The sequence below is a fragment of the Schistocerca serialis genome, chromosome 5 (assembly GCF_023864345.2).
Source record: "Schistocerca serialis cubense isolate TAMUIC-IGC-003099 chromosome 5, iqSchSeri2.2, whole genome shotgun sequence".
Classification (NCBI taxonomy): domain Eukaryota; kingdom Metazoa; phylum Arthropoda; class Insecta; order Orthoptera; family Acrididae; genus Schistocerca; species Schistocerca serialis.
Genome location: NC_064642.1, coordinates 69,664,568 through 69,677,329, shown reverse-complemented (window position 1 = coordinate 69,677,329; position 12,762 = coordinate 69,664,568). Strand labels below are relative to the sequence as shown.

The following is a 12,762-nucleotide window of genomic DNA, read 5'->3' as shown; positions in this document are numbered from 1 at the left end:
CTGTTCATATTGTATATTAATGACCTTGTAGACAATATTAATAGTAAAATAAGGCTTTCTGCAGACGATGCAGCTATCTATAATGAATTAGTATCACATAGAAGCTGCATAAATATTCAATCAGATCTTGATAAGATTTCAAAGCAGTGCAGAGACTGGCAACTTGCTCTAAATGTTCAGAAATGTAAAATTTTGCACTTCACAAAACAAAAAAATGTAGTATCCTATGACTACAATATTAATGAGTTACTGTTGGAATCAGTGGAAAGAGAGAGATTTATTAATATTAAATATAAATTTGAACAACGGAAATTCCAGGCTGTGAGGCGTAGCACCTTGCATCATGCCTATTCAGATGGGACATTACAGCAGTGATTAGACATGCAGTATGAGTCACATGCAAGACAGGTGGTATCAGATGGCTCAGGTGTATGTAGTATCTATATGATATGGTAGAGCTCACTAGCTGACAGACATTGTTTGAACTGCTGTCAAAATACTGTCAATTTTATTTCCAGTTTTGTTTGTTTGATTTTCTAATTATTTATTTATTACTACTATTATTGTGTTTGATTGCCCGCATTTCGTGGTCGTGCGGTAGCGTTCTCGCTTCCCACGCCCGGGTTCCCGGGTTCGATTCCCGGCGGGGTCAGGGATTTTCCCTGCCTCGTGATGGCTGGGTGTTGTGTGCTGTCTTTAGGTTAGTTAGGTTTAAGTAGTTCTAAGTTCTAGGGGACTGATGACCATAGATGTTAAGTCCCATAGTGCTCAGAGCCATTTGAACCATTTGAATTGTGTTTGATTATGAGAGTGAAAGAAGGTGTGAATGTGAAACACTGTTTTATGTAAAGCTTTTATTCTACACAGTGAAGTAACTGGTTATGTGAGGAATATTCAAGAATGACGTGTGTGTTAGTCATTTGTACTGGGGAATTTATTATAAACTATTTCATCACTTTATGGTACTGGGGAAAGCAGATTATAATTTCTGTAAAGTACTTTTGTTAAGAGGGAATTAAATTTATATCTGTGGATTTTCAAAATTTATTTATGTTAATTTACTGTTCTGATGCAGTGACAAATTTTGATTGGTTCTGTATATACAGGGTGTTTCAAAAATGACCTGTATATTTGAAACGGCAATAAAAACTAAACGAGCAGCGATAGAAATACACCATTTGTTGCAATATGCTTGGGACAACAGTACATTTTCAGGCGGACAAACTTTCGAAATTACAGTAGTTACAATTTTCAACAACAGATGGTGCTGCAAGTGATGTGAAAGATATAGAAGACAACGCAGTCTGTGGGTGCGCCATTCTGTACGTCGTCTTTCTGCTGTAAGCGTGTGCTGTTCACAACGTGCAAGTGTGCTGTAGACAACATGGTTTATTCCTTAGAACAGAGGATTTTTCTGGTGTTGGAATTCCACCGCCTAGAACACAGTGTTGTTGCAACAAGACGAAGTTTTCAACGGAGGTTTAATGTAACCAAAGGACCAAAAAGCAATACAATAAAGGATCTGTTTGAAAAATTTCAACGGACTGGGAACGTGACGGATGAACGTGTTGGAAAGGTAGGGCGACCGCGTATGGCAACCACAGAGGGCAACGCGCAGCTAGTGCAGCAGGTGATCCAACAGCGGCCTCGAGTTTCCGTTGTTCGCCGTGTTGCAGCTGCGGTCCAAATGACGCCAACGTCCATGTATCATCTCATGCGCCAGAGTTTACACCTCTATCCATACAAAATTCAAACGCGGCAACCCCTCAGTGCCGCTACCATTGCTGCACGAGAGACATTCGCTAACGATATAGTGCACAGGATTGATGACGGCGACATGCATGTGGGCAGCATTTGGTTTACTGACGAAGCTTATTTTTACCTGGACGGCTTCGTCAATAAACAGAACTGGCGCATATGGGGAACCGAAAAACCCCATGTTGCAGTACCATCGTCCCTGCATACTCAAAAAGTACTGGTCTGGGCCGCCATTTCTTCCAAAGGAATCATTGGCCAATTTTTCAGATCCGAAACGATTATTGCATCACGCTATCTGGACATTCTTCGTAAATTTGTGGCGGTACAAACTGCCTTAGATGACACTGCGAACACCTCGTGGTTTATGCAAGATGGTGCCCGGCCACATCGCACGGCCGACGTCTTTAATTTCCTGAATGAATATTTCGATGATCGTGTGATTGCTTTGGGCTATCCGAAACATACAGGAGGCGGCGTGGATTGGCCTCCCTATTCGCCAGACATGAACCCCTGTGACTTCTTTCTGTGGAGACACTTGAAAGACCAGGTGTACCGCCAGAATCCAGAAACAATTGAACAGCTGAAGCAGTACATCTCATCTGCATGTGAAGCCATTCCGCCAGACACGTTGTCAAAGGTTTCGGGTAATTTCATTCAGAGACTACGCCATATTATTGCTACGCATGGTGGATATGTGGAAAATATCGTACTATAGAGTTTCCCAGACCGCAGCGCCATCTGTTGTTGAAAATTGTAACTACTATAATTTCGAAAGTTTGTCTGCCTGAAAATGTACTGTTGCCCCAAGCATATTGCAACAAACGGTGTATTTCTATCACTGCTCGTTTAGTTTTTATTGTCGTTTCAAATATACCGGTCATTTTTGAAACACCCTGTATGTATGGGATTGAGCAGGCTTGATGCTGCTTTCCAACTGTCTGTGATGTTTCTCTTCCAGTGAGAAATTAGCATATTCACATGTTTTTAGGGAACTAGAAGCTTCTTTTGTGTAGAGAGAAGAGTAGAGTTTGGGCTTTGATCTCACAGTGATCAGACCTATTAATATGTGCTCCATTGAAAATTGTTAATATTGTGATATTTTGGTACCAAAAATGTCTGAGAAGTGCTGTAAAGTGTGGAAGAGAATTTGATTTAATGTACAGGGTGAAATTCAGAATTTTTGCTGATGTTTAAAGTATCTGAACACTGTGAGGCATGTTGCTTACTCATGAACTTGAACAATTCGTTCCATGGGACTGAGACTAGCAACATTTGAATGAGCAATTCTAAAAGAAATGATCCGTTTGTATACTTTCTGTGAAGGATAATTCATAATTACCATAAACTGGCTACAGTTATGAATGAGGTGTACGTGTGAACTTTTCAGAGATTGTACAGCTTAGAGTAAGGCTTGGTAGTAACTGGTGTATGCAAGCTTATCATAATAGAATGAAATATTATGCACAAAATACTTTTATTTAACTATTCCTTCCACTGATAAAATAATTTTTGAGGTTATGATGTGTACAGCTCTTTTTTCTCTAGCTTTTTCTGGCTGAGAACTTCTGGTCAGTAACTTCAAGGATGTGTGCGAGTATGAAGAAATTCACCACCAGGTGAGTGAAACTCTGCAAAGCACAACACCACCACAGATGGAAAAATAACATCATGAAAAGGATAGATCACAACTCACCTTATGGACATGACACTGAATCACAAGGAGACACAATGAAAAGACTGCTATACATTTAAGCTTTCAGCCAGAATGCCTCCTTCCAAAGTAAAAAACACATTCACAGCCACACACGTAGAACTGACACACACATTACCACTTGGACTGCCGGCCGCTGGTGGCTGAGCGGTTCTAGGCGCTTCAGTCTGGAACCGTGCGACCGCTATGGTCGCAGGTTCGAATCCTGCCATGGGTATGGATGTGTGTGATGTCCTTAGGTTAGTTAGGTTTAAGTAGGTCTAAGTTCTAGGGGACTGATGACCTGAGATGTTAAGTCCCATAGTGCTCAGAGCCATTTTTGAACAACTTGGACTATTCATGGTCACCTGTGTTAGTTGTGCTTGTATGGATGTGTGTGAGTTTTCTACTTTGGAAGAAGGTCTTTTGGCCAATACCTCATATGAATGGCAGTATTTTCATTATGCCTGCCTGTGATCCAATGTCTCATCTACAACCTGAGTAGTGATCTATCCTTTTCGTAGTATTGTTGGATACAAATTTAAGTGTTAAGAAAGATTTTCTGAAGGTATTTGTCTAAAGTGTAGCCTTGAACAGAATTGAAATGTGTATGATAAACAGCTCAGACAAGAAGAAAATATAAGCTTTTGAAATGTGGTGCTACAGGGAAATGCTGAAGGCTAGATTGGAAGACTGGATAACTAATGAGGATCCAATGAATCAAACTGGGGAGGAAACACATTTATGCTAAAGCCTGACTTATAGGGAGGACTGGCTGATAGAACACATCCTAAGTCATCAAAGAATTATCAGCTTTAGTAATGGAAGATTTTGTGTGTGTGTGTGTGTGTGTGTGTGTGTGCGTTGGGGGGGGGGGGGGGGGGGGAGTGGCAAAATGTTGGGGGAGACCAATAAGGAAATTCAAATGAAGTGATTATGCAGAAATGAAGAGGCTTGTGCATCATAGACTATTATGGAGAGCTGTATCAAACTGGACTTTGACTGAAGACCACCAAAACAACAGTAAATGAGGTTAATCATAGGCAAAGCAATTAATTTTGGAATTGTAGATGGATTCAATAGAGGAAAATGAATGTTTCCATACATTATACAATATTATGTTTGTGATACATTCTCTAGTTAAGAACTGTTATCAACTGCCAGTAACAAACTTATTTAATTATTTTATTATTTTATTGAGGAATCATCTCACAGTGATATCGAAACTGTCATCATACTTGTTAGTGCAGTGAAAATAAACAGGTGAAATATAAATATACACAGAATATAGAAATACGTTTTATGAAGATTTTTATTAGACAAGACAAGTAGTGTAATGATACTGCTAACAAAGCTGCTAAAATGTCTGACATGTGGTGAAAACAAAATTGTCCTTTTTATTTGCTTATGATTTCTGACTGTGACTGTGACTTGCAACATAGATGGTCAATTCAGTTAGTGAATCTTTAATTTCTGTTTACCAAATGTGAGTTGAGTTTATTAACTTCTATGATGTGTTGACAGGAATGGGCAGATAAATATGTGAATAGAAACTCATATCAAGGACTGAACAGTTTCCACTATGTGGGAGAAAACATGAAAACAACGTGTTCCACTGTACATCACCTGGATGCAACAGCAACAGTAATTTAATGTGACTGCGGTAACTTCTACATTTCTAACAGGCTAACCAGTATTGTAACTAAGTCCAATGACAACATGAAGTACGTAGTACTCAGATGTCACATTTTACACTCAATCTCTCTCCTACCAACCGTCCTTACCAGTTTACAGTGCTACAACAGTGACTGGTATTGGACACTGGTACTACATTAGGTACTTGGATAGAAATGTAATAAATTAATAATTACCATTTAATAATTGTCTTTTTTTTTTCACCCAGCTGATGTAGAGAGTGGAACACACTTTTTAAATGTATTTCCTGTAGTACAGGAATGGTAAGTATCTGGGTATTCTCCTATTCAAACCACTATGTAGCTTTGTCACCTACACGGGAGTTAATAAGTCATGTTTATGAAAACCCCATAAAGTCATAACTATTTAGGGACTGTCACATGTATAGATATTATGAATATCAACAAAGAATATGAAAACTAACAAGAAAAGAACAATCACAAGACATTGGTTACCGCCGGCCGAAGTGGCCGTGCGGTTAAAGGCGCTGCAGTCTGGAGCCGCAAGACCGCTACGGTCGCAGGTTCGAATCCTGCCTCGGGCATGGATGTTTGTGATGTCCTTAGGTTAGTTAGGTTTAACTAGTTCTAAGTTCTAGGGGACTAATGACCTCAGCAGTTGAGTCCCATAGTGCTCAGAGCCATTTGAACCAACATTGGTTACCACAGTCTCAGGAATGAATAATTATAGAACACTCAATTAATGTACAATAATGGCCTTGTAAGACAAAAACTAGTTCACAAGATAAATACGTACTGTAGAGAATTCACTGTTTGCATTACAATATTTAAATATGACCAAATAAAATATTTTGTACTCATAAATGGTGCAAATAATGATGGTAGTGACTAATGGGAAAAGGAAACCGTATGATTGCAAAAAATGGTTACTTTATTTTTAGTACCTTATTTTATATAGTGCCCCACATCTTTAGCTCATTCAGTGAACAAAGCTACAAACATCAACTGGAGAAAGCAAAATGGTATTGATAATAACACAACTTACCAGTTGCAGAAGAGTTTGATACCAAGATACACCATTGCTCCTATAGTCATCACAATAATACCAGGTATGATTAGATCCCTCACAGCATCAAATTTGCTGCCTAGAAAAATCAAAACAAAATTTCAGTTGAATGTAAGTTATCTATAAATTTTAACAGCTACTCATTATAGATTAAAACAATAAATGATGTGCTGTTAATTATGTAAGTTCATTTCTCACTACAGAACATAATGACTCCATCCACTTAAAAAAAATTTAAAAATCACTGTGTAAAGGAATGAGTGATGGTTGAAATGAGACTGATGATTGTTAGTGACATACTCACATTTTTTTATCTGCTCCTTCTTGTCTGAGTTATATGTTTGTGTTGTTATATCTTATTTTATTATTCAAGTCAGTTAATATCTGTACAGCTCTGGCAGTGACGTCTTTATCAAAAACACATGTGCCTCTGTAACGGGAAAATTACTGAAAAGCGAGCTCATTTTGTAGCTTTCCCTCTCTAACATGTAATGCTTAGGACACTTGTTCCACAGGGAGGAAACTGGTGACAGGAAACAGCCACAATTCAGGTGACATCTCTGTAACTTGGCTGGAGCGGACATACCAGACCCACTCCTACGATCCACATGGATATCTAGCTTGCTGGAGATGCCTTACACCCTGCTCTCAGTAATGCAAGAGGCAAACCTGAGCAAGATGGTAGAAATTGTGGATCAGGTGTCCGCAGCCGCTACTTTGCACGTGTTTACTACATACTTGGCAGATACAGATTGAAGGACACCACCTCACATCTTGCCGAGCTGACACATCAAGTTGCAGTCATCAGCATATACAAATGATGAGACTTGCACATCATCACGTGGGTGCCACAGTGTGCGAACACGCCCTCGACAGGCCAGAACATGTTTTTGACCGAGTAGGTACAGGTCACTGCGCTTCTGGACATGAAACTGAATGGCAGCCTCTCACTGGTCTACCAGCAGCACAAGCCTGCAACATTTAGGGGTGACAGATTGACCACTAGAATGCTGTTTCTGCTGGATACCAGCTCAATGTGGGTGTGTGTTTTACAGATGTCTGTTGTGAGAACTGCAGCCGGCTGCAAATTATGACTTAGCAGCTGCGAATGGTTCACTCAAAGCTACATATCAGTAAACCCCTGATTCTTTAAAGAACAGAATTCCCATTTATAAAACCACTTTAAAAGTCTGATAACTTCACAAATGAGTTAGCATGAAAACATTTTATGTTAATCACAAGCGAGAAAAAGTTTGAAATTATGCTTGAAGTTTGTTCAAAGTTGCCATGGGCTGTGCTTATGAAACACCAGATGGATATAGCCTGGGTAATTTAATTTGCAGTGGCAGGTCAAGCAAAATTTAACCAATGTGCTACAGCATGATGACATAGCCTTTTTACTTACAATGGCAGTATTAATAACTAGCTTGAATATATTAATTTTATGTATTGTTTAAATATACTGAAATTTTATAATTAATTAGCTGTACCCAGCCATGGTTTGCCATGGTTCAGTGTGGTTAAATGGAAAAGAGAAAGCACATGTTTCTAATATATATGCTAATTTGATGTATGGCCTAACCTGCTTCTCTCCCCTGTCTCTGTCCATCTCCACCTCCCTCTTTCTTTGTCCACCACCTCCTCCTCTTCCTCCTTCCCCCACACTCTGTCCATCACCTCCTTCTCTTCTCTCTGTCCACCTTCTCCTCCCCCTACCCTCTCCATCTCCTCCTGCCCCTCTGTCTCCCCCTCTCTCAGTCCATCACTTCCTCCCCACTTTCTCTCTCCATCTCCTCCTTCCTGTCTTCTATGTCCATCTGCTCCCACCCCTCTGTCCATCTCCTCTTCCCCCTCTCTTTCTGATCTTATACTTTGTTTATTGTTAATGTAATTCATATTCTGCAGTAGTAAATGTTTATTACAGTAATGTATGAAAACCTGAAGTCAGTCAGAAATGCACATTTCAAGATTTATGGTAACAATGTTTTCCTTTTATATGTTACACATATTTATCTATACATTGTATGTAGTAGAAACATACAGGCATTAATAAATTAGGTTCTTAAAAACGTGCCCCTATTGGAATTTAACATTGTATCAAAATTTCAAAGCAACCAGTTAAGGACTAACCAAAATTTACATTTTTATACCATTTCGACTGTTATTACATGTATATTACAAATATACCAGATGACACTCCAGTAGGTACCAGTATATAAAAACATTTGAGTATTTGAACACAATGGTGTGTAAAATTTCAAAACAATCCTGAAGAACTTTTGGCGATTTGTGATTTTGAAGAAACAAACATTAACTTTTTTCTTACATAGAAAATGGAGATGTTCCTAATAGCAAATCTCCTAAATCTTTTGGTGATTACTTTGAAATTTTGACACAATGTTCCATTGGTACATGTGTGTGTTTTTATTTATCTATTTTTAAATACATACAATACATAAATTTATATAAATTTAATAGTAGGGAAATGTTCTTACAAAAAGCTGAAAGAACTATGTGTGCATGTATTACACATCATGTATTAATAAGGAATTAGGTATCTGAAAACACATTCATATTAAAATTCAATGTTGTGTCAAAATTTCAAAGCAATCAGTTAAGAACTTTTGGAGACTGACGATTTTGAACAAACGAACATTTATATTTTTTATTTATTTACGTTTCTGAGTCGACAGTCCCCTGACTGGTCCAATGCGACCTGCCACGAATTCATTTCCTGTGTGAACCTCTTCATCTCAGAGTAGCACTTGCAACCTACATCCTCAGTTGAAACTTCCTGGCAGATTAAAACTGTGTGCCCGACCGAGACTCGAACTCGGGACCTTTGCCTTTTGCGGGCAAGTGCTCTACCAACTGAGCTACCAAAGCACAACTCACGTCGTGCTTCGGTAGCTCAGTTGGTAGAGCACTTGCCCACGAAAGGCAAAGGTCCCGAGTTCGAGTCTCGGTCGGGCACACAGTTTTAATCTGCCAGGAAGTTTCATATCAGCGCACACTCCGCTGCAGAGTGAAAATCTCATTCTGGATACATCCTCAGTTATTTGCTGGATGTATTCCACTCTCTAGCAAAGAGTAAAGGGGGTTCTGGCACATTTTTTATATCAAATTGATATCAAACTAAGTCTGTAAACTAATTAATTGATGAATTAATTACTTCTTACACCTGATGATACGGGTTTTCCTTGGCTGACACATGTCCCCTTCCCCCACCACCCCTCTGGGAAATCTCTGCCCCTCCCCACATGTGCAAAGAAAATGATGGGGGTGAGACTATGTTAGGTCCTAAGAGAGGCATAGATTTAACCTGATAAATTGTGATCTCAGCACTTCGATACCCCTAAGGAGGTGAAAGATTTTACATGGAAAATTACGATCAGTAATATGTAGGATATAGATTTACATGGGAAACTGATTTTTCTAGAGCCACAGTCGTCAGGAGGAGGTATTTCTGATGTTTTGCTCATTGTCAAATATCACCAGATTGGAGCTACAGTCGTAACATTTAATTGTAATCATGCTGATAAATGAATTGCTGGTTTCTTAGGACGACTCTGCCTGGCACCCGAGTGCGTGGTGAAGGCAGCCAGTGACTGGAACGAATGGATATTTCTTGTGAGCCGCCACTAAACCTCCCGAACTGGGCAGGCGGGGTACAAGCATGCAGCTGACCTAGTCGTGTCGCTCTCTGTGTGAGTGAATGGCGAACTAATACTCATTATGTATTGGATTTGTGTGTGTTGTGAATATTCTCTGATTTTTATGTGGAAATTTGGGATGATTCAGTATGGTGAGTGTTTGCACTGGAAAATTATTCCCTCCTACATAAATTGAGCAGTTGACTGCTTGTACTGCCACTCTACACATTTCGCCATTTTTATTTGGTTGAGAGAAAATCGACTAGGATGTTTTGTTTGCGTTTAGATGGTAAAACACAGGTGGAAGAGACATTTGCTGGTTCTCTAGACATGAGAAACACTTATGATTATCAGTATCAAAACCTTAGTCGGGTTTGTAAAATACAAGGATGATCTCAATCTGGGATTTTTTTTTGTATCACTGATACCGGTATACATAAAGAAATTATGAGTGGATCTACTAGTTACCTCTATTTTCGAGGTTTCACGTAAAAATCTTCGCAGACGAGATAAGTTTCTAGTTACTCAGTGGTTTGGAGCACATCCCACATAATGACCTCGGTAAAGCTTTGGTTCTCTAGAGACATAATTTCCATTCTTTACTTTCAGAAGTATACTGTGCAATTGATCGGCAGCATACTGCCACGTGGTTGACATCTTAAACAGTCACGTAAATGGTATGATATTCTGGCAAACCACATGAAAACACATCAAATTCTGGAAATTTTCATATGCTACTCGATGATTTCAGCATAATATCGTCATCTACTGTCTCGTGAAATCGGATATTGCAGCTGATATTGGTAAATTAATTCGCGACTGTCAAAGCGTTTTTCTTCGACAGAGCTCAGAAAGTAGATATCCTTGAAATCGCAGATCCTGGAGATGGTCGTTACTCGTTGCAGACAACATGACAGCAAGCAGCCCCGGCTGGAAACAGTACTGTTAGCAGACGCCTTTGGGTAGGAGAAACCAGCCCACCCTTTTTGTATACCAGTTCGGACAGTGGCCATTGTCCTCAGAGGATGCTCCGATCACGTATTGTGCTAGTGTGTGCGGGAGCACTTGTCTAGGGACCGTTGGCCACAGTGCATGACTGACAAGCTTCATGGGGGATATCTAGCACTGCAACTATATATGGTGCATGTGCTTCTGTTTTTGAGATCTATATATTTCTGCGGTATATATAGGAGTGCCTGGCAGTTGATAGCTGTATGCAAGATGTGAAAGTGATGATTTTATTGCAGGATAGGAAATGTGTTTACTACAGCTACTCAGCTATACGGCATGGTGGTGCAATCATTTGTGGTGATATAGCATTGCTGGAGACTGGTATCACGCCGAAAAAATCAAGTTTTCTTTGACAGCAGCAGAGAAGTGTAATTGACTAAGTGTCTTTGGCAATAGTTTCTGTATTTCATGATCTGTAGACCGCTTTTGCAGGGTTTAACTGTCAGTGCAATATGACTACTTATGTTTTTTTCTGATCTGTGGAAAAAAATAGTTTTCTGCTGAAATTCTCGTAATTTGTCCATCTGCAGAAAGTATTGGACAGTGCTCCGACACCAGCAGTAACGTTTTGGTGGATAAATTTAGTAATAATAAATGAAGACGTTTCATTCACAGGAAGTTGCATGACGTCAAGAGACACAAGACATCCATTGTGGGGGTCACAGTAGTCTCTACAGACTGGTTTGAAGGAGACAAGGCAGAACAACATATCTACGGAAAATTCCATGATGTAAGAAAGTCATGTGATGTCTTCTTTTTTCGAGTGTTCAGAGACAAGTCCAGGCAGACCAGCCACATCTGGTTCGAACATGTGGGATGCTGTCCCCAGCCCACCATTGTGGCTTTAGAGCATCTCCAGACCGGCAGTCATAGGACATAAAAAATTCCAGTCATTTTTCTTGTCTGTAGGACAGTGCTTCAAATTCTAGGAGAGTCTTTTAAGCAATTCTCATCTGCCGTGTATCTGTGTTTTTTTTCACGATCTCTTGTGGGTTTCGAAATATCTCATGAACTTTCAGATATGTAATTGTTCTGATTTTCCCATCTACGCTTAGACACCAGTGCGTGTTTCCCATTGTAGAACTGTGCTTTGAAAAGCGAGGAAAACAAAAAGTAAATGCTTTAACACCCCTCACCTGAGCAGCAAATATAAATTAAGCCCACACAGCATTTCATTTAATTCGACTTGCAGATGGAGGGATTTACTATTTTTTCATGATAAGCCATCCCTAGAAATTGGACAGATAAACAATATTATGCACTGCCTTGGCCCCCGCAAAGTGTTTTAATAAATATTATCCCTGAAAATCGTTTACAGTCTCCCAATGCCTTAAGTTGTTTAATGCAATGTGTTTAATGATGTATTAGCCTACTGTTGTGAGAGTCTCCCAGTCCCAAAATCCAACACAGATTGAGCGATTTTCCCTGCCATTTTTTTTCTCAGTGGCAGGAGGGGTAGAGGGTTGGGAAGGGATGGGGATTTCCCAGAGGAATGGTGGGGGAAGGGGACATGTGCTGGCTGGGGAAACACATGGCATCACAAGGAGGAGAGGATATTAACTGATCAATTAATTAATTTATATAATTAGTTTGATATCAATTTTATATAAAAAGTGTGCCAGAACCTCCATTGCCCTACTACTCTCTCTGTCCTCTTCTACAGCTTTTAGCCTCTCCTGCTAGCTCTAGTACCACGGAATTTATTCCCTAATGACTTAACAGACGTCCTACCACCCTGTCCCTTTTTCTTGTGAGTGTTTTTTTTATGTATTCCTTTCCTTGCCTGTTCTCCCGAGAACCTCCTCATTCCCTGCCTTATCAGTCCACATGATTTACAGCATTCTTCTGTAGCACCACCTCTCATCTCAAATGCTTCGATTCTCTTCTTTTCTGGTTTTCCCACAGTCCACATTTTACTACCATACAATG

General features: G+C 39.7%; 1 protein-coding gene across 1 annotated transcript in view; it reads right to left on the bottom strand.

The window, feature by feature from the left end:
* Positions 1–12,762, bottom strand: part of LOC126481231 (uncharacterized) — a 527,312-nt gene that overhangs the window by 34,334 nt on the left and 480,216 nt on the right. The window contains exon 4 of the mRNA XM_050104843.1: positions 6,149–6,248. Coding sequence (XP_049960800.1) covers positions 6,149–6,248 — 100 coding nt within the window. The remainder of the gene's footprint in view (positions 1–6,148; positions 6,249–12,762) is intronic.